At 35.4% G+C, this 22947-nt stretch overlaps 2 protein-coding genes and 2 long non-coding RNA genes across 4 annotated transcripts; 2 read left to right on the forward strand and 2 right to left on the reverse strand.

The window, feature by feature from the left end:
- Positions 1-4175: 4175 nt before the first annotated feature.
- Positions 4176-10764, reverse strand: hoga1 (4-hydroxy-2-oxoglutarate aldolase 1). The gene is made up of 8 exons (XM_042749320.1): positions 10388-10764; positions 9930-10144; positions 9342-9470; positions 9129-9255; positions 8822-8957; positions 7367-7463; positions 4785-4918; positions 4176-4462 (listed from the first exon to the last, which is right to left on the reverse strand). Exons 2-8 carry the CDS (start codon positions 10129-10131, stop codon positions 4313-4315), a joined length of 975 nt encoding a protein of 324 aa, XP_042605254.1. The 5' UTR covers positions 10132-10144; positions 10388-10764; the 3' UTR covers positions 4176-4312.
- Positions 10765-11684: 920 nt separating this feature from the next.
- On the reverse strand, positions 11685-13069 carry LOC109069439 (V-type proton ATPase subunit e 2-like). Its single transcript, XM_019086076.2, has 4 exons — positions 12864-13069; positions 12681-12728; positions 12331-12430; positions 11685-12234 (listed from the first exon to the last, which is right to left on the reverse strand). Exons 1-3 carry the CDS (start codon positions 12965-12967, stop codon positions 12337-12339), a joined length of 246 nt encoding a protein of 81 aa, XP_018941621.1. The 5' UTR covers positions 12968-13069; the 3' UTR covers positions 11685-12234; positions 12331-12336.
- A 1897-nt stretch (positions 13070-14966) lies between these two features.
- Positions 14967-16117, forward strand: LOC122141765. Its single transcript, XR_006158088.1, has 3 exons — positions 14967-15544; positions 15886-15952; positions 16032-16117. It is a non-coding gene; the product is annotated as an uncharacterized LOC122141765 (long non-coding RNA).
- Positions 16118-18234: 2117 nt separating this feature from the next.
- LOC122141438 lies at positions 18235-18879 on the forward strand. The gene is made up of 3 exons (XR_006157831.1): positions 18235-18420; positions 18536-18596; positions 18796-18879. It is a non-coding gene; the product is annotated as an uncharacterized LOC122141438 (long non-coding RNA).
- The last annotated feature ends 4068 nt before the right edge of the window (positions 18880-22947 follow it).

Genomic DNA, 22947 nt, shown 5'->3' on the forward strand with positions numbered 1-22947 from the left:
AACTGCTCTGAGAGTCACTTCACCAGCTTTACACTGTTTAGGCCTACTTTGAGAAAAAACTACCATCAAATACACACTAAAACTGAAAACGAAACTAAAAGATCTTCACAATAAACTGTCAAAAGGTTTGGTTTAACTTGAAGAAATTATAACAGAAGTACATTACTATTGTATACTATAATGTATTTCTCCAAATTAATAATAATAATAATAATAATTTTCATTAATTTATACAGTTTGCAGTACCTTGACAAAAATAAAAATGCAAGGATTTGTTGCAAATTAATTGTTATATTTTCATTTGATTGCATTTTGGTTAAATTTGTTTTATTAAGTTATGTTTATCATGTTTTATGATACATTTGTACTGAATCAAAAAACACTGAATTCAGAAAAAAATTGAAATGGAAATACATTATCTACATTTTCTTCCTCATTAATGGATAATGAATATTGTTTGATATTGTATAATATAATGATAATATTTTTGCCAAAATTGCCTAAGCCCAAATTGAAGGTTTGGGTTAACCTATAATATTTGATCAAAGTGAAAAATAAGGAATAAGTGAAGGAACGGATATGCCAGAAATCAACAGCTGGTGGTTAACAACGTTTATGGCAGCAGAGAGATGCATTGTGTCCATGGGCCATTGTGTTTGATCAATGTGCATGGTTTGGTCTAGTAGTAGTTAAATCTCTGAGCTGGTAAATGAAAGGTTTGCAGGTTCAATCCAGTAGTATAGCACCACTGAGCAAGACACTTAACCCTAGGTTGCTCCAGGGGGACGGCTCCTGTATTAACTGTTTTATTCAGTGTCACTATAGAGAAAAGCATCCGTTAAATGACTAATTAGGTAAATCATTTGTTAATTAATTAGTGTCTAGTGCAAGATTCTTTTTATTTTTATTTCCAAAAGAGGCTGTGGCTGTTGTAATGTGAAACTCATTTTCTTTAATTAAATGAATCTTTTACTTTGAAAATGAAGGATGACTGTTTTTATGATTTTAAGACTTTTTTAAAATTTAATGATTTTTTAAGATGGAATGATATATTATGGTAAGTGATTTTATAATAATATTGAAAGTATATGTTTTGTTTCTTAATGGTGTGGATAATTGTACTTCTGCAAGTGAGCACATAATGGGAGTGAATCACATAAAGTGGATTATTTAAGATGTTGCTTGATGCTCATACGCTTTTCTGAGGCTGGTGCTCTTTTACATCTTCCTATCATCACAAAACTTGCTTCGGGTTGTGTTTAAAATGGACTTTAACCCACTCGCCTGCTCTGTTGACACATAGATGTTGTAGTCGCTATAATTTGCATCACCTTACGATGCTGCAGCATGCGAAGTGCTGCAACAGTTTAGCCTGTTTCCCAAGCATTGGGTCTGTTGCCATGGCAAAATATTGAAATATTCAGCACTGTTCTGCCTTTACCTGACATTCAAATAGTTATGAAAAACATTCTTTGTTTAGGGACTGAACATGTATTGCCTGTTTTAACTTTATTATTATTTAGTTATTTATTGATATTATTTTAATAGATTAAAACCATGGTGCGTTTTCTTGTTTGATACATTTTGCATATTATTTTTCCCTTCTGTGTTGAGTTCAAGGTCTTTGGTATCTGCTTTGATCAGAATATGAGTGGAGAGCAGAGCTGCATGATTTTGCCTTGAGCAAGGAGTGTTTTTATCTTTTCTTTAAGACTCTCGCTCCAAACTCACTTCAAAAGCACTCCATCACAATAACATTCAAATACCCGGTGTCTGCATTAATTCACCATTTGTTAAAATTTGTAAATGCACTATTAGTAGTCGTGCAAATAGCAAGAGCAGGAACAGCAGATTTCCAATTGCAACTGTTGGTGGAAGTACATGCTTTTTGGCGTGTCTGCACCGCAGGAATGATTTTAGTTATAGGAACACTTTTTGGTGGGACTAAATTAGCTCCTTCAGAATAGGGTCTAACCCAACACAACAGGAACTACCAGTGACTGGCTGAATGCACGACATGTTAAAACACTAGTTCCCACTGTTTTCAAAAAGCAGCATAAACGCACAGTTCACATACTCCATGAACTAACTCCACAAACATGGAAAACCGCGACAGATGGACCACCGCTGAAGTCCAGGCACTTCTTCATCCTCCATCCTCCAGTTGTTGTTGTTGAATGCCGTGCTTAAATGATAGTGATGTGAATGCAACTGGGAAAATGTACCTTGGAGACAGATTTAGTTTTCATGGACCACCCTGGTGACTAGTTCCTGTATATCTGAGTTCCTATAACTACCCATGCGATAGTCCCTGTAATATCAGAGGCACTATGCATCACTATATTGTTTCTGAAATAGTCTATTCAGAATTTCAGACAATTATACAATCATAATATACTACTATTGTATCTATATGTTGCTCCAAATATGACTGCTGTGCTCTTTGGGACCCAGGTTCGAGTCTGAGGGTTTAGACCTGTTTGCACCAAGATGAATGTCTTATTTTAGTGTATGTACTTTATTTTGAATGAAGATGTTGTGGTTTTTATCATAAAAGTTTCCAAACTTTTTTTTCTTCACATTTTTATTTTTCATATTGCCTTTGCATAATTTTGTTGGCTTATGCAGCAGATCACACTATAAATAAATGTATAATTACTTACTTTATGTCCTCCGTGTTTACTTGCGAATGACGGCACGCGGCTCGGGTGTTGCCAAGTCCACAGTTTTCCCGCAAATTAGGCTACTTTTTCCACTGTTGCCGTGGTTTGTTTTTCAACTTCATGTGTAGAAGTGTCCCCACTAATGCTACATTTACCCCCGGAAGGAGATTAGACTAATTTTGAGGGCAGATTTTGTTCTGAAAACCTGGCAACCCTGTTCGTATCACACTTTTTTTCCCCCCCCCCCCTTTAACAGGAAACTGTCATATTCTCTTTTCAATTGTACGGTGAATAACTGGCCAACCAATAAGAGCCACACTTTTAGTCATGTGCCAGTTTCAGGTTTTCACTCCCACAACTTTACAGTGCACACATAATAGTGATATTTTTTTTTTTTTGTAAGTTTATGTTTGTATCCTTTAAGGCTACATATAGGTATACCGGTGTACCTTTTTTCTGGAAGCGTGTGTACATGGCCAGTAACAGGTTTGCAACAGAGAATGGACACACTGAACATATTTGCAAACTCTTGTTCAAGTTTAATTGCTGTCTAAATGTTAGTGGATGTCAGAAGTAAAGAGAGTTTGCCCAGGGCACCAGTTCATCATGTAGGCATCGAGCAACTCCGCGCAGTAGAGGAGCACGAAAGGTTTGGGCTGAAAGCACAGGAGACAAACAAGGGTCAAGAGGATGGAAGAATGATATGAATACCTTTAAAACATCTCTTCTTAACCACTGCATTAATGACTGAGAGGGTAAGGGGTTGTCTCACACAGTAACTACCAGCCGGGGTCAGCGCATTGCCTTGGGTGAGCACCCGTACTGCAGAAGTGGTTGTGAAGATGTGAGAAGAAAAACATAGTTCATCGAAGGTTTGGCAACAAGGACAGTCAGACGAGCACTTCAGAGAGAAAACGCTGAAATGTCAGAGATACAGCACTCTAAATAGACTGAGAATGAGGTAAAGAGAGAAATAATCACTGCTCTCTGTCTAGAGTTTCTTGTCATTTTGCTCCCAGCAAGAGTCAGAAAATGTAGCAACGTTGCTGGTTTTTTTTTTTTTTTTTTGTCTCGTTTTCTCATTCTGCAACAGTCTACTCTTTGGAGATGCATGACTCATATACCAATGCTTTTTATCCTTTTTACAAGAGATCACAGGTTTGCGCTTCAGCAAACTATTTAAACACTTCTTGATGGTGTAAAGCGCCCACTTGTGGACGCACCTGAAATTAAACCCTCATGCATTATTAAATTCAAAATCCTTCTAAAATATTACAAAACTGTCTTGCTTTACTTCAAAACAAGAATCTAATAAATACTGTCATTTAAAAAATATTTTGATATATATTAATATCAATATTGTCCCGTAACCCTACAGAGGAAAAGCGGGTTGGAAAAGGATAAAAATAATAATTATGATTATAATAATATTGTACTTTTAAAAATATTGAAAGCATTTTGTTTACTTTAAAACAATATATAATACTGTTTTCAAAACAAGAATCGAACAAATTCACTTTCAAAATAAGTATCGTTTCCTTTTATTCAAATATTGCTGCTTGGATTAATGGTAACACAGAAAGAATAATTAAACATTCTGTTTTAGAACACAGTACTGTAACACTTTGATTCCGTTGGCCTTCCTGCTTCTACAGCCAACCATTGGAGGAGAATTTGACTCGAAGCTGCTCTAAATCTGCCTTTGATAAAGGCTTCAGCGGGGACCGGCACACACCGCCGTGATATCCAAACCACTGCATTGCTTGTTTCAAAGCGGGAACGCCATACTGCCGAGTTACCTAGAAAAAAGTGGGGGAGGGACATTGCAATTAAATCAACAGAGTCGAAATCAATCATAGATTCTCTTTTACACAAGGTCAAAGGCATAGTTCAGAGTCTGTTCATTCTGATAAAACCTTTTAGGATCAGCCAGTTATGTTTATCTTTTTTTCAAAAGCTTATTTACACCATATTGTAAATCTTTCTCATGGCCTTTGAAGCACAGCTCATGTTCAGCAGCTCTTGGGGGAAGGGTTGCTTCCAATGTTTATCATGCCTATATAACAGTAAATGTATCTGTGGTATAAATGCATGGCGTTGCCATGGTGATGTGATGCTCACTGCTGTGTTGGGTTCGATGAGGCGATATTGGAGCTCTCTGGCCTCGTTCCAGCGTCCTGAAACACACAGCTGTGCAAGATCACACACCTGCTGACCCAGGACATTTGCGAGGGCGCACACTCCTCCCACAGCCCCTATAACAAACAGAGTAAAATCAGCTCTTAAAGGAATAGTTCACCCAAAAATTTGGCTGAAAATAACCTCACCCTCAGGTCATCCAAGATGTAGAGGAGCTTGTTTCTTCATCAGATTTGGAGAAATGTAGCATTACATCACTTGCTCACAAATGAATGCTCTGCAGTGAATGGGTGCCGTCAGATTGAGAGTCCAAACAGCTGATAAAAACATCACAATAATCCACAAGTAATCCTAACCACTCCAGTCCATCAATTAACATCATGAGAAGTGAAACCCTGTGTGTTTGCATGAGGTTTTTAACTTTAAACTGTCCAAAATTCATAATTAAAATAAAATAATAAATGATAGAAAAAGATTTATTTTAGAGATTCAGCAAAGAAACACTCATTCAAAACTGAAATAACACAGGGAATGAATGCGGGTCATTTTAGACCCATGTTGTGCGCTAAGAAGGGTAGTGACACATAAATGATTTTTATTCAAAAAAGTAAGAAAGAAAGAATAAAAAGTAAGAATTTGTGATGATCAAAAACAAGTTAATTGAGGAATTCCTGGAATTGTGAATGATGAAATTATTCTTGCAAAGATATAGAAAAAATAAACTCAGTCGGGTCACTTTGGACTCATGCTGTGCATAATAATGCTTCTTCCGGTGAAAAAGTCCATCTCCTGTTGTCTCTCACACCAATATCCACCCACATATCTGTTTAGAGCTGTTCTGGACTGTTTTCACTTGTAAACGGTGTTTGATTTGTGCAGATTTCTCTCCTGATTCAGACTAGACCACTTTTTCAGCCAAAAGTAATGGTTTGAAGCCAAAAGCTGCATATTTTTAAGAAACTAATCCATCATTAAGACTTTTTGTCAAAATTCAAGTCCATAATCCATAATTACGACAGCGTTTTAGTGCCACGTTACAAAATAAAAAAAGTAAGGATTATGAGATTAAAGTCTGAATATTTTGAGAAAAAAAGTTAAAATTACAGGAATAAAGTCCTAGCAATACAAGAATAAAGCCAAAATATTTTGAGAATAAAATCTTAATTATGAGAATAAAGTTGAAATACGACTTCAATCTCGTAATCTTAGAATTTTTTTTTTTTTTAACAACTCTGTCATGCACAATAATGCTTCAGCCAATAAAATAATATATTGGTTTGGAAAAATGAGCTTGATCTGTGCATATTTCTGATTCAGACAAGATGACTTTTTCACTGGCGAAAGCTATATTACGGATTATGGACTTGAATTTTGCATCAGTTTAAAATTAAAACACCTTGATGGATTTGTTTCTTATAAAAACACATCTTTTGGCTTCTCAAGACATTAACTGATGGACTGGAGTGGTGTGGATTACTTGTGATGTTTTTATCAGCTGTCTGGACTCTCATTCTGACGGCACCCATTCACATCCACTGGTGAGCAAGTGATGCAATGCTACATTTCTCCAAACCTGATGAAGAAACAAACTCATCCTAATCTTGGATGACCTGAGGATGAGCACATTTTCAGCTAATTCTTATTTATAGGTGAACAATTCCATTAATGTCACACCAATAAGAAATGCATGCAACCAATCGTCCAAAATAACCATTTAAAAACATTTAGAAATTCAGTACTGCTAACTTTCATTCACTATGTGATTGACAAACTACAGACCCCTCCCACATAAACAACGGTTTGATTGACAGCCACCCTGACACCAGCTATGCTCATGATAATGGCCTAGCGACTCTCCACCCCCAGTCTTTCTGACAGATATTAAGGCGACTTTGATTGTGTTGATTAATTGACAGGCTTCCTAGACACTCTCCCACAATCTGGCATTTGATTAACTGTAGTTTTGTCTCCCAGTAAGTTATCAAACTTCATGTTATGAGACAAAATGAGGTGCATGTTGTATTAGGACTGACATGTTTGTATTAGGGACCGTCTTTCTACTATTATTTCTGTCAGTGTACTTTAATCAGTTGCCCTTCAAAGTGAACGGCAACAATTAGCATGATTTGTTTTTTATTATGGTCACAAATTGTTTGACATGTTCAACTTGTCACGTTTAAACGATTACTCTTAAATGTACCTTCTGTATTTTAAGAGGAATTTGAAACAGTTTGCACAGACAAACAGAATAAATCTACTGCGGTGTCTCCAACGTAGGTCATAATTAACCTTAAGTCAAAATAAAGCATATTTTTAGGTCCATTTAAATATTTTTTGCATTGTGGCATTATCTACATCAAAACTCCCACACCTCTGTCGCCTACTACAAAACCAAAAAAGAAAAAAAAGTTAATTTTTAAAGTACAACTGTACTTATATATTGTGGTGTATGTGTTTGTGTATGTGAAAACATATAAACAAAAGATATTATTATTGTATTGTATGGCAGGATGCATGAATACAAGAGGATTAATACTTTGAAATAATTAAAAACTCGTTCTCACCGACAGCGTATGCAGCCATGAGGAAACCAGCAGATCCTGCCAGAACCTGGAAACCCTGTGATCTGGTCTTCTGCACAATCAGAGCTATCCTGGTGATCTGTCAATTATCAAATATTAAAGCGCAAAATGGAGTGAAAAAGAGACGGAAATATAACGGAGACTGTGAACAGGAAAAAAACTGAAATACAATTATTATGCATTATTTTTACACCTAATTTGGTAAGTAGGCAGTTTATAATAGCACAAAGCCTTTAACTTTGAATACAGTGATTACTTTTTAACAAAAAGTAACAATGTCCATAGGAAATAATCAGACTTCAAGTGACCGAAAGAGAGAGTCAAATCTATTTTCCCTTAAATTTTGTCGTTCAAATGAAAAGCAGCTCATGGAGAAGAAAACAAAGAAGATCAGCAGAATTCAAAGTGTCTAAGTTCAATAGCAGAATAAAAGACAGAAAGACTTAATGCATTCATGAAACAATGAATGATACAAAAAAGAAATACATAATATTGTAAAACTGTATTCTTTCATATTGATATATTACTTATGTTATTCAAATATATATATATATAGTGAAATATTATTACAACTTAAAATAATAGTTTTCTATTTGAATATACTTTAAAAAAAAGAATTTATTCCTGTGATGCAAAGCTGAATTTTCAGCATCATTACTCCAGCCTTCAGGCTCACATGTAACATCCAGTCTATCACATGATCATTTAGAAATCATTCTAATATTCTGATTTATTATGAGTGTTGGAAACAGTTCTGCTGTCTAATATATTTGATGAATAAAAAGGTTAAAAAGAAACTGCATTTATTCAAAAAAAAAAAAAATTCTAATAATATATATTCTAATAATATATTTTCTTTACGATCACTTTTTATCAATTTAACATCCTTGCTGAATAAAAGTATTGATTTTATTTAAAAAAAAGAAAAAAAAAATATTACTGACCCCAAATTACTGACCAGTAGTGTATATTGTTATTACAAAATATTTATATTTTAAAAAACATAGCTTCTTTTTTTTTACTTTTTATTCATCAAAGTATCCTAAAAAAGTATCACATGTTCTGAAAAAAATATTAAGCAGCAGAACTGTTTCCAACTTTGATAATGAATCATCATATTAGAATGATTTCTAAAGGATCATGTGATAATGATCCTAAAAATTCAGCTTTGCATCACAGAAATAAATGATAATTTAAAGTATAATACATTTAAAAACAATTATTTTAAGTTGTTATAATATTTCACAATATAACTGTTTTTTCTGTATTTTTGATCAAATAAATGCAGGCTTAATGAGCAGAAGAAACTTCTTTCAAAAACATTAAAAATAGTAATGTTTCCAAACTTTTGACCTGTACTGGTATATATATATATATATATATATATATAAATGTAAATCACTACATTAAATATGTATTATGGCAGGCAGCTCTTACATCTCCTCCACTGTCTTTGAGGCCGACAATATTTGGATGCTGGGAAAGTTGCATTATTGCATCCACCGGCAGGTCGAGCCCCGTGTTTGCCGGCACGCTGTACAACACAACTGGCACCGAACTGGCATCCGCCACCGGAATTGAAGAAAGCAACCATGCATTTTAATAAGACAAAGTGTGAACCACAATCAAACTAAGTAAAATGCAAATGAGCGCAACGATGTGCACAATGTCCGCAGTTCCATTTGAACACAATGGAGAGAACGGTCTTTGGTTAAACACAAAAATACAATTCCTCAAGACTACCTTAGCGTAGTGGTTTATAAGAGCCCGGCTGTCCATTCGGCCGCGGTAAAAGCACGGTGTTACCACTAACAAACAGTCAGCACCCGCGTCTGCCATTCGCTGGCTCATTAGGATCGTGTCTCTCGTGGCTACAAGAACACACAAAGAAAGCAAAAGCGATCTAGTGTGTAACTGTTATCTGGCATATATAAATAAATACCCAAGAGAGACGTACATTCACAGCCAGATCCAGCCACGAGTAACTTGTCTTCTGGCAGCGCCTGTTTGACTCTCTTCACCACCTCAACCCTCTCCTCCGGCGTCAGGTATGGATACTCCCCGTTAGAGCCCTGCACTACCAGACCTGCCAGTGCAATAAACATTTTTTCAGATTTCAGAGTGAGGAAAAATACTGAGATGGCATCTTCAATACGTCCACGAGGTGAAAAGCGGACTTTAACCTTAACGGCATGAGGTTTACCGTCTCGCTGACATCTGTTAACTATTCAGCTGGGGCACGTGCACAAAATCTATATCACAAAACATAGCCTACAGCACATATTAAATATTGTAGGTGTTGCATGCATCATAACATGTCTTTGTGGTTTCTGCAGCATACAATGAAAGCACACGAACATCACAGAGACGTCTAGTTGACGTCTGCAAGAGTGTTTGCTCATCTGCAATCCGACGTTTCCTATCAGATGTCAAATAGACGTCTATTAGATGTCCTTAAGATGTTTATGAATTAGAATGCATATAAGACGTACTTGTGCTATCTGGGGAATGTACCGTGCATTTGTCAAAAAATGAAACAGCCCACCTCTGAAAGGCAAGTTGGCGTACTTCTTAAGATTGTCATCAAGTCGTTGGTAATCCACATCCTCACTCCGAGTGAATGGAGTGGCAATGGGAGGATAAATCCCGCTAATATCCAGCCTCTTGGCAGCACTTTGACTGTTATTTCTCCATGCTGTAATAGCTGATCTCCTGCACAGAAGACTGAAGCGCCGTGCTGCAAACATGCTTGTGATCCGTCTGTAGAAAAGAAAACAGCTGTGGTTAAAGGAAAATGTGAACCCTGGTATGTTCTAAAGCTACCATGCAGTTAATAATCAACACACTTATCAACTCTAAACACTGACAACGTTTGGGAAAACACTTGGGGAAGCTCCTTCACATAGCATTTAGGCAAATCTCAAATGAACTGGCTAAATAAACAAGTGATTTTCGTGATATAACGCATTTAAAATGTAGCTGAGACAACTTTGTTTTGCATACCTGGTTGTTGTTGTTGCTGCTGATGTTCAAACAGTCTCCCAGAAGCATAGAAGTCCTTACTCACTCAGAAAACTTGACTTGTAGTGTCTCAGCTCAGTGTAGTTATTAGTGTTTATTATTGTTCTGTTGTTGTCTCTGAAGAAGAGCTTGTGTAATTGTCTCGTGCATAAGAGGTTTTTTTTTTAGCGTCACTGACTAAAGTCCGCATGCAACACCACGACTCCCAAGTTTAGCTTTTGCATATTAATTATATGGTTCTGACGTTGCTCGGAAACCTTCTTGAAACGTCCTATCGCTTATTGTAAATAATTGTTTTGAGACATGTCAACAACAGAGCTTGACTGACAGCGTGTAGGCTTCCGGAAGTAAAAATCCCTTTCATTTTCCCCATGAGGGAATTGACTTTGAACGACTGCTTATAAGTTTGTAAAGACGGACGCACCATGAGTTTTGATGTTATTTATGAACGATTTACACTTAAGTTGAAATAGCCACGCGTTATTTGACGTTTTAAACATTTTTCAACAGCGCGATTACTGGTGAAGAACTACATTACCCATAATCCTACAGGGAAATATCGACCAATCACAGAATCGGAGCTCTGCGGTGCTCCGCCCACTCTTAAAGCACCCCGAACGAGTCCGGTACTACTTGCATATATTTAAAAATAAATATGGCTATTAAAAAAAAGTATGTTGTTTTGTTTATATATTTAACGAGTCCGGTACTACTTGCATATATTTAAAAATAAATATGGCTATATATATATATATATATATATATATATATATGTATATATATATAGCTATATATTTGTCTGAGTTTAAAATACTTTTTGCTTCAAATAAAGTTTGTGATGGTGTGGTTCACCTTATAACTCCTATGAACACTTAATTACTAGGAAAAATACTTCTGGAACCAAGGCTGAAAAAAAATAAAAAAATAAAATGGATCAGCACAGTTGTATTGTTGGCTAAACGTTTCATTAATTCATAAGCCCTTATATATTTATATTAAGAGTATCCATAGTGGTTGTACAGTATATCAACTGCATGTTTTCAGTTCTTCCAAAGATATCACAAATAATCAACTTACACACAAAATACACCTTGCTGACATTAGCCATGTGCTTTTGCTTCTGGTTGTATGGGTCCTCACTGATATAAACCTGGACCCTGACATGAATTCATAAATTAAATATTCACAGATTTTGCACGCTAACTCCTGTATTGATTCTGTGAGAGTGCAGGAGGTTATATAGCAGGTTTAAAGCCAGCCCATCATAAGCACAGACATTCAGTAGATTCACTCGTTTTATTTGTACGACACAGCTTCAAAAACTTCATACAATGACATAAAACATCGACAGAATATCAATCACATTTACAAATAAAAACAATAATAAATATAAAAATAATTTCATCAGGTAAGCATGGATAGAGTGTCACATGCAAGTGAGGACAGCATAATATTAAATAGAACTAAAAATAGACAAACCTGTGCCTTGATGCAGAACAAAACAAAAACATTTACTCATATACTCAAACTCTCAGACATCCAAAGCACACACTTCTTATAACTAATGTTCTTATAATTCTTCAAAGATCACAAGAATACCACTAGAACATTTCTTTGTACATTTTTACAATACTATTCTGTATACTATTTCCAAATCATCTATTCATTATGCTGTATTCTGTTAAGTAACATGTTTATGTTTAAACAAAAGTTGAATCATTCTTTTTGTAATTGAAAAAAAAAAAAATGTGTGTAATGTTGTCCTCTTGGAGTCATAATAGTGACATTTAAAAGAAAAAAAGTCTGATGAGATTCAGAATCTTTGACACCTGCAAGACATGAGAATGAATCATAAACATCTCAATCGTTATTGAATCCTCATAACCCAGTTTTCATTAAATAAGCTGACATGAACACCAGTTTACCTCCATCTACTCCCAGAAGTAGCGCAGATACCATATGGTCTCGTTTTTCAGCTGAGGTCCAAATAGAGGATTTACTTGAGCCAGTATCGCTATTAACCAGCTGTAATGGATATGAATACAGTAGAGAATATTCAAAATAACATACTACTTCATACATTTAATTCGTTTATAGCACCACATAACAGCAAGAAAGCACTGTAAACATTGCAAACAGACAATTTGTAAAGGTAATATCCTGTATTAGCATGCATGGTTTATTTTTTATTTAATTTACCCAAAACATTAATAACAAAATGGAGTGTTTCCAACTTAAGTGGCAGTATTTTTCTAAAATGTTTAATTATACTCACAATAAATAGCAGCACACGGCGGTCAGCACCAAACTGGTTATGATCACCCTGTAATAATTAAACAGTTAAATCACATGAATAACATTGCAATAAGATTTAAACGACACAGTCTGCACTGTAGAAGAACAGATGCGTTTAAAGATGGATGGATCGCCTGGCCTTTATTCCAGCATCAGTCCTCACCCTCTGTTTGGTCCTTTCGGTACAAGAAACGGGGCCACAACCCCGACCAGACCCCACAGCGTGGTGAAACAGATCATCGGTAAAGCCAGCGAGTGCGACACCATTGCGACACTAGTGCGTTATTCAGACAATATAATAATAAGGTATCAGCGTCCAGTTCAATACAGCGCGATCTGTCACGAACCCTTCGCTCCGCCCCCTGCTCCTGATTGGAGCGTTGCTGTTCTGAGTCTCTTCGCTATTGGTTGAATGGACTTGTCACTCAAACTGAGCCCCTTCTCGTTACATTGACGCAATAATACATCTATTATATCTTAAACTGCAGCCACTATATAAGTCTGTGTTTTTGACATGGATGTCAATAAATAAATAAAATCAGTTGAATATGAATTCTAAATATCTTCATCAGTCATCAGTTGCTATTTAAGCAATGTATTATTTCTAGTGAAAACCTGTAATTATTGATAAGATTCTTCCACTACTAATTCTGCTGTAATTATGTTAAAGCAATTTGTTTTAAACCAATTTACTGATTAATTGTGTGATTCTAGAAAGTTGTTCCTTAATAAAACCAACTAGCCTGTTGTTGAGAGCATTATTATGATTAATATCTGTTTAAGTGTATTTATCCTGTTTTATTTATTTGATAATTTTATCTTTCCTTTATTTTATTATTGTTTATGTTATTTTAACATAACTTGAACATGTCAGTGTAATTGGTCCTGGGGCGCTCTGCATGTGTACAGCTGGTCTATAGAGAGGCATGTGTGGAGCACTGCAGCCATCTACTGGACAATTCATCAAACTGTTTATTTCCCCCACAATAAATAACATTGTATTTATGTAAAATTACAAAGGAAGTGCAAAAGTTGTTAATTGCTTTAGGTAATTTCCCTGCTCCTCATTACATGCAGTTGAAGTCAAAAGTTTACATACACCTTGCAGAATCTGCAAAATGCTATACTTTTACCAGAATAAGAGGGGTCTTACAAAATGCATGTTATTGTTTACTTAGTACTGACTGAATAATATATTTCACATAAAAGATGTTTACATATAGTCCACAAGAGAAAATAAAAGTTTAAGTTTAATAATAGTTTAATAGTAATAGTTTCCTGCTTCAGAAGGAAAAACTATGCATTAAGAGCCAGGGGTGAAAACTTTCTGAATTTGAAGATCAGGGTAAATTTCACTTGTTTTGTTTTCTGGGACACATGAAAGTATCTTCTGTAAAACAAACAAACAAACAAAACAAACAAACAAACAAAGAGATTTATGCAAAATTAGAGAAATGTACACTTCTTCATTCTGTTCAAAAGTTTTCTTCCCCCTTATTTTGGTAAAATAATTAACATTTTGCAGATTCTGCAAGGTGTATGTAAACTTTTGACTTCAACTGTATGTGTTCCTGGGGAGCCCAAAATCCAGAGTCTCCAATATTGTCTATGTACAATTTTACTACGGTTAACAAAACCATAACATCTTTTGTTGGAATACTTGCAGAAGGTAAACTTTGGTCAAAATATGAGTAAATAAAAGCTTTGTTCATCAACTTCAGAACAATCAGTTAAGTCAAAAAGTTCATTCTAGCATAAATGTGAAAGGGGTCTGATTACACAGAAAATGCTTTTCAGATCAAGAGATCATTAACAGTACAACAGTGTGCTAGGCCTAAATCACATGTGACCAGTCAAAAGCTCTTACAGCCTTATAATACTTTTTGGTTTGTTTGTTTACCATCGGACACAGGATTACCCTACTGTATGATCATGAATATGTCTGAGTAGTAAAATGTTCACACTTCTCATCTTGTATACACCTCTGATAGCAACATGATGGCGCCGCTCATGGCAGCCTCCGTGGCGTCGGCCGCAGTTGTTTTTATGTTTTTGTGTTAATTTTTTTCTGTCTTGAGTTATAACACAACAATCAGTTTCACCAGAGACAAATTGCTGGACATTCGGCAGTACATTTGTTTTTTCCAACATGCAATGCAGCATGAATAGATCATGCTGTAGAGTTTTTTTTTTTTTTTAATACTTGTTGGTTTTGGTTGAACTTGTTTCTGGTTCACTGTAGTTATAAGGTGCTGCATTGAGAGACTGTATTAGTAATGGTACTGTATTTAAATAAAATTGTTTCTGGTCATTAATATGGATCTTGTTGTTGTTCACTGTTAAGTTTGTGTTATATTGTAAACAGTGATAATAGCAGATGGGAATCTGTAAAGAGTTATCAGCAGCCTTTTTATTACACTTATATCCTGGTTTTTGATATGTTTTATTTGTGTAACTTTTTGAAATAGTTACATTTTTAACTTATAGCCAGATTATTATTGGTTTCTTTGCTTTCTTCTCCCATTACTAAAAAAATAAATAAATAACTGCATTATTGACATTGTTAAAATATTCCTCTCATATCCTGTAGGGGAGCAAGTGATGAGGAACTTGACAGAGAGCCATAAGTTTGATATTTTACAGAGAGCTGCCTTTATATATTCAGTTACACAACACATCTGTGAGGAAAATACATTCAGGGGTTATAACTTTAAATAATAAAGAAAGAAATTCAATATTAAGAGACTCAAACTCCTTATCAGCTGACACATGGAAGTGAAACTATTACAGCAGGATCTGTTTTGTTATATGAGGAAGTAAACTACATGAAGAGAGAAAAACACAGTGAGTATCACGATTTCATAATCATATTTGATAGGCAAAATCAATCCACACTGGTTTAAAGTGAAGTACAACCATAAACAGTATCAGATATTTTGAAAGTAGTTTAAATGACATTAGGAGATAAAACACAGAGTCTGTAAATCGTCAGATTCCACTTTTACTTTCATTTTAACACAGTGCTTGTCTGAAATTGTTACGCAATTTGTGAATGATTTGATTCTGTGTAAATGATGTGTGCAGGTCATTACTGTGGACTGACTGTTGAGACAAGTGAATTTGAGAAAATTAACTGAGATGATTAATAACTCACTCTGTGGATCAACATTTGCATCTACTTTTAGATGAAACCATGGCCTTCAGAAGGAATCTCTCTAAAGAACATGACACACAGATAAAGACAGTCGAGCAGTGAGAAAACTTGAAATGTTTCACATTTTTAATGTTCAGAAACAATAAATGCATACTACAATAACATTTTCATTAATAGTCAGATTCAGGGGGGTGAGTCAAATTTACCTGAACACATCGATGTGTCTGTGAGGAAAAACCCAGCGATGGATCTTTCAGATCTCTTTTAATGTTCGGAGAAGACTCTTCTGGTGGCCTTGGTGAGATATTATGAGTATCACATATACTGCGGTCTTGGTGCATTAGTGACATTCCTGCCAGTGTCTCTGTGTGTGCTGCTGGATGTTTCTGTGTCCTGTCTGTATCTATATGTATGTATTGGTCTATTTTATGGAGAGTAAATGCATGAATGAGAAAAGGGCACATAGAGACGGGTCCTTTTATTGATAGAAAAATAATACTTTAATATTTTTAACTCTTTATGTACAACAAGACTCCACTCTTATGTCACAACAGACTCCTCACTGTAAAAAAAATATTTATGTTATATTCTGTTGGATTTATTTTATTTTCTATTTATGTTTAATTTATCTTCGTGTTTGTCAAATAAACATGACTGTTTTATGTTGTTTTTTTGCTTTTTCTGTCACTGTACCTCATGTGGAATTAACATGATTTTTGTTTAAATTACAGCTTTATCCACTATATGCAGTGGTGTTTCAATAAATTAAACACAACTATAATGAAATCTATGACAAAACCAGATATTTACATAGATTAATAACAGGTTAAAAAATCTTTGGTCACTATAACATTTTATAACATTTTAGCAACCTTAACATTGTACATTATTAAAAGCAGTAAGGCAATAAGCAAAAACATTTCTTGGAAAAAAAATACTGTATTTTTTTTCAACAGTACACAATAATCCATACAGATTACAAATATACAAATAAGCGTAATACACACATAGCTCATTTGTTTTAAATGCATCTGTTAAAATATAATGCAACCCCATATAAAAGCAAAATCCAAAATTAAAAATCTACAATACTCCCCATAACCATAATTATTATTATTTTTTTAATATTTTAAGAAAGACTTTCTTTGAAAGTGTGCTGATGTTAAATCTCCACCATTATTCTCCTCAAATGATTACTTCAAGGGTTAGTTCACCCGAAAATGAAAATTCTGGTATAAATTTATTCACCCTCAAGTTGTTCCAATCAAATGATTACTTCAAGGGTTAGTTCACCCGAAAATGAAAAATATGAGGACAAATAGCTTTGGGGCACCATTGATTTCCATATAGTAGAAAAAATACTTTGGAAGTCAGTGGTGACCCAAAACTGTTCGGTTATAGCCGTTCTTCAAAATACTTTCCTTTTTGTTCAGCAGAACAAAGAAATGTATACAGGTTTGGAACAACTTGAGGGGGTGAGTAAATGATACAACAATTTTCATTTTTGGGTGAACTATCCCTTTCATCAGTTAAGTGGGCAGCTGAATTTTGCAGTAGCTAATGCCAAGTTATCCAAATAACTGTAAGATTATCTGGCCCTTACTGATGATCCTGATGTCCCCTGGTCTATCATGGACATTGTCTCCTCAATGGATCCTGGGTTGAGGGCTTCATCTGTAGCCTGGAGAATGCACAGTAAAAAATTGTTTCAGTAGTACTCTGGAAATATCAATAATTTAATCAAATCTGTATCCTGAGAAATGTAAACTTGAATATAATGAGAAGCAGTTATGGTCAACAAAGACTGATTACAGACAACGGACCTTGACAATGGCTGACCATGGTAACATTCGGTTCAGTTTCTCATACTGACGGAAAATTTAATCTAGTCGACATACAAAGAAAAAGATCACACACATTTTGAAAAACATTAATATACATGATAATTTTCAGATGCAGCTAAAGCTAGTGTTAACGTTGGCTAAATTGAGCATTAGCACAAACGTTGCTTTTAAAACAATGTTGTTTGATAGGACGGGTTCATAAAACCTAAATGAAAATGTGCACATTCAAATGCTGAATTGAATTTTAGTTTCATGTTTTAATTACCTCTGTGTAGAGCTCAGATCCCATCCACAGCAAGAGACAAGATGGCGATGGGCTCGGATGGGTTTGGTTCTAAAAGGTTTGGTTTTCTGAGGGGTGGGTTTCTGCTTTATTTAGCTTCAACATGACTAATTCTATATGATTGAATATCCTTACAGAATCAATACCTGGTACATGATTAAAATATGTTTAGATGAGAAATGCTTATTTAAAAATTCAACGACCTCCCCATTGCTATTTTTCAGTACTCAAGTGAAAGATGAAAATTGAAGGGAGATTGAAAGAGTAAACATGTTTCTGTCAGAGCAGTATGAGATTTTCAGAAACAGTTTTTATTGGTGTTGTGTTTCAGTCTGTGTGAGAATAAATCTCCTGAACCCAGCTGTGTGTCCATGAAGAGTGACGCGTCAATGAGTCCTCCACTTAAATTCAGCTCGGGAGACTCATCTGCTGATCTGAGGTGTTGTTTAGTTTACAGTATGAGAAATATTTACATGATATTCATTCATTTACTGATCTATATTAAATACATTAATACATATTTACAAAAATATTCAATATTTGTTTAACTACAGTCAAAAACATGAAGGACCAGAATCACATACAGCAAAGAAAAACTTAGACTCCATTTTCAAGGTCAGTTTTTTTTTTGTGTGTGTGTGTGTGTGTGTGTGTGAAGTTATTAGCAGGTGTGATATAATTCAGTGATGTTTATTAGTATTCATGTCTTTTACTAAAGTACAAAATAAATTCAGATTTGACTCTTGTGTATTGGTACTTTAGTTCACCTTCTCTGTGACTGAATACATTGTTTAAATATTCACTATGATTTCAGGAGCTTGAGCACAAAATCATCTCTGAGTTAAAAAGCTTTAAGAGACTACTGAGTCCAGATTACTCAGAAATGCCTTGAAAGAGACCCATTATGATATGATGAGGGTCATAGCAGTGAGTCAGAGAGGGCTATTTCTGAAGATCACTAACTGCTCATCCTGAGGAAGATGAACCAGACAGACTCCCGCTTAGCACACTACAGACCAGTAGTAAGTAGCTCTGGATCAGCAGATTATAGCCTGTGTTTTTATTATCAACCCTTCTGTCTTCAGTCACGCCAATGTTCCTTGAATATCACTTACTGTGCCCAATACCTGTCTAACATATCAAACATTAAAATACATTTCTAATATATTGCTCTGCTAATAACAACAGTTATTTCCTTTGCTCAGAACTGATGCCTGTGTATCAACAAAACTCAAACCAGACTACAGGATAAATATCAGATAATCAGTGAAGGAATGTCCAATCATGGAGACTCAACACGCCCGTAACCAGGAGATCTACACAGAGCTCTTACATCACAGAGGGAGGCAGGAGAGGTCAATAATGCATCATGAGGTAAGATTAGATTGGAGCATTTTCAGTGTCCAGGAGACCAGAGAGACACAGGAGACACAAATCAACTGCAATGACATATTTAAACCCTCAACTGGACAAGACAAACCCATCAGAACTGTACTGACTAAAGGAGTCGCTTGAATTGGAAAACAGTCTCTGTGCAGTAGTTCATTCTGGATTGGACTAGCTGAAAAGCCAATCAGGATCGCCTTTTCATTTCTATATTTTCACTTCTTTTCTCAGGGAGTTGAATCTGATACAGAAAAATCTCTCAGGGTCTGCTAGTAAACTTTAAAAACCACCTCTTCATACAGGAAACCAGGAGGACTCTGAGCTCAGTAGTGATTATGATGACCATAAAGTCATGTTCATATTTGATGGTCTCTGATGAGTGTCGACTATGTCTAGATTTCAAAAACAACTGTAGAGCTTCTCGGTCTGATGACAGAATCAGCTTCAGCGGATGTGCTGGCTGACCAACCTCATCAAGGGGAACTCTTACTCCTCTGCCTCCTCTCTGGATCACCTCTCGACCAGCAGTTGAATCAGATCCCTTCTGAGTGCCGACCAGGCTCGAAGCAGAGGTAATGAGGATTCAAATCGACCCCTCAGGAAGGAGGAATATTTCAGGAAGAGAATAAATGATCCGAGTTCTGGCTGATAGAATCGCCACACACATCCGATCATCAAGAAGTCTGTTCATCATGTGTCACATCCCAGTCTTCTGCTGGATTTCAGCCGCCTGTTCTGAGAGAGGATGATGGGTAAAGTAGAGAGTGCAGATATTCCCAAGACTCACATACAGATGTTCACATTAATCTCCTGATCTTTCTGTAGACCAAACTGAAGACGACAGAAGTATGGACGGAAAAATACGTAAATCAATCCTGGTCAGGCTAGGAAAGACTAGCTATGTCTCTAGGGAAAACTGGCTTTCTTTGTACAGCTGGAAAAAAAGGAACCTGATCTTCTAAGGAGGAGGACCTGAAAGAGGTTTTCGCATTGATGTCAGAGAAGGCGTCGTAGTGTACTCTGGAGTTTGTAAAAATTCCAGATCTTCGTAGAGAGGAGTTTGACTGTAGTTGGGGGAAGGTGTACATTTCTCATGGTTCATCTGAGTATTCAGGAGTTTATTGCCGCATTATTTCAAGCTGTTATCCCCTTGCTGAACAAAACCTGGACAGGACTGAGGGGAGTGTGTCTAGGCTCAAATGTAATGACCAGCTTCTACTAAAGAAAGAAGTGGACAAGGCCTTTTACAGAGTGAGTATAGAACGGACACTGGGATCTCTTCCTCCGTTCCTTCTAGGTCTCTCACTAAAGTCTAATCAGACTCTCTTACAAGGCCTCCTGAAAAAGACAGTAAGCAGCTCTCAGATCAGTCAGGGAATAGCTGAATACATCAAACAGAAGATCAGGGAGAATCCCTCTCCAGAGAAATCCATCAATCTTGTTCCACTGGGTTCGAATGAACTTCCAGAATGATCGCTCACTGGAGCAGGAAGTCCGGGAAACATACCTGGAGCAGAACAGATTGCCAGCTTCCACTCTGTAGAGTCAAACTGTCTGCTGCTCAAAGTGGTCAGCTTTGTAAAGCCGTGCTGTTGGAACTCAGAAGAAGATCTGGAAGAGTTTAAACTGAGTAAATATGAACGTTCAGAAGAATGTCTTCTGAGGCTGCTACCAGCGGATCAAAGCATCTAGAAAGATTGAGTGAAAGTACTTCCGAAAGTGTCTTTGGCTTTAGTAACTTAATTTTATACAGTAGGCCTGTGTTTCTGTATATTTTGAGGTATTTCTTATGTGACACACTAACATCACAGAGCACTCTACTAATGACCTGAAGTGTTGAATCAAGTGTGTTTGATAAGAGAGATTCATTCAAACTGTGCAAAGTTGAGGTGCCTCCAGGAACAGGGTTGTGACTCTGTGATATTACAGATATTAGATTGGGATAATCATCTATCACTTTATAAAAGTTGTTTTTTGTTGTAATTGATGATTATTATTATTATTTATAATAATTCAGAAGTTTAATAATTCCTTTTTATTAAATTAAATTAGTAGACAAAATGTTTTTTAGTAAAACTGGGGGAAAAGTAAAAGATTTATGGTGCTCCCATTTTTTTCTCCCCCCCCAAAAAATTATACTATATATATATATATATATATATATATATATTCACATGTATAAGGCTACACAGCAAAATCGTCGGTGTTAAATTAACACTGCTCGGCGTCTATAAGGATCCACACTACACAGTGTTAAAAGTAACACTGAAGCAGTGTTAATGTTAATGAGGTAATTAAGAGATTCATTGAGTGATGATTGACCATTATTGAAGACACCTGATGTTAACAAGCAGAATCACCAAAGAAGAAAATCACAAATTTTAAGTCACTGTTATAATGATCAGTGTATACATTAGTTGGGCTCTTGACCCTTGATTTTTCAATATTTTTTTTGTTCGGCTGCTTTAACAGAATTGCAGATATAAGCCCAGAAAACGAATGCCACGCATTTAATTACGCATTAAGCATTTTCCTCCCATAACCTGCTTGTCTGTAAATAGAATGCTTTATTAAAAATGTTTACTGAGTTTGGTCTTTTTAAAACACATTTTAAAGCATTATGCCACGTTAAGCATTTTCTTTTTAGGCCAATGGTTTTTTTATGGAAGGAAAATGCTTAACACGTTATTAAATGCATTGCATTCTTATTCTGGACTCATCTGCTTGTCTGTGAAAAGAATGCTTTATTATTAATGTGTTTACTGAGTTTGGTCTTTTAAAAACACTGTTTTAATGCATTAAGCCACGTTAAGTGGAGAATGTCCCGAATCATTCCAGCTGATTGAAAAAAATTGGCTCAATAATGGTCACGAAATGGGTATTGGAGAAGATACCAATTTAATATATTCATTTAATATAAATAGATTATACTTTATAAAGAGTATCTCAATATTTGATTGCATTGGCTGTGAGATTTTCGGATCTGGTTCGAGCTAGGAATGAGTCAAAATTTGATGTTTTTTCAATTTTGGCCACCCCTGAAACCGGTCATATCAGAAGTCATGCATGGCTTTTTCAAGGATGTGCATTTATTTCATGGACTGAGTAAAAACATAAAAAAAGTGTCTAAAATGTGTACGCATCACTGATCTCTAAATAGCACCACTGAATGAAATAGAAAAGTTTAACTTAACGCTGTTAAAATGTATTAAACTGTTTGCTGAAATAACCACAATCTTAACAACTGTACTAAAATAAGAGTACGATGCACATGAAGTTGCGTTCTTTACTATAGCAACAGATTACAGATATGTCCTTTCATTTTAATAATTGTCAATTAGTAGTAAAATAAAATTTTCTTGATTTCTTTACTTTACAATAATGAGGAGCAGCATATTTTCCTCACATTAGCCTATTGCGGTGTCATTTATCAACTGCATGACAGATAATTATATGTAACAATAATTGTCTTGTCATGCTATATAAATTAAAACAATACTGATACATCCTTTTCATTTCCATACCATACTCTGATGATATGAAATTGAAATTTTCAAAAATTATTTAATTCATAATTAAT

Source organism: Cyprinus carpio, chromosome B22, assembly GCF_018340385.1.
Source record: "Cyprinus carpio isolate SPL01 chromosome B22, ASM1834038v1, whole genome shotgun sequence".
Classification (NCBI taxonomy): Eukaryota; Metazoa; Chordata; class Actinopteri; order Cypriniformes; family Cyprinidae; genus Cyprinus; species Cyprinus carpio.

Bases quoted from the DNA above. Each gene is read 5' to 3' on its own strand.
- LOC109069439 (XM_019086076.2), bottom strand. From the start codon at position 12,967: ATGGTGTCGCACTCGCTGGCTTTACCGATGATCTGTTTCACCACGCTG. The intron at 12,729-12,863 runs GTGAGGACTGAT...TAATTATTACAG, and splicing joins CCGAAAGGACCAAACAGAGG to GGTGATCATAACCAGTTTGG. The intron at 12,431-12,680 runs GTGAGTATAATT...TATCCATTACAG, and splicing joins GCCGTGTGCTGCTATTTATT to CTGGTTAATAGCGATACTGG.
- hoga1 (XM_042749320.1), bottom strand. From the start codon at position 10,131: ATGTTTGCAGCACGGCGCTTCAGTCTTCTGTGCAGGAGATCAGCTATT. The intron at 7,464-8,821 runs GTAAGAGCTGCC...GATAATTGACAG, and splicing joins TCAAAGACAGTGGAGGAGAT to ATCACCAGGATAGCTCTGAT. The intron at 4,463-4,784 runs GTGAGCATCACA...ACTTTTTTCTAG, and splicing joins TCATCGAACCCAACACAGCA to GTAACTCGGCAGTATGGCGT.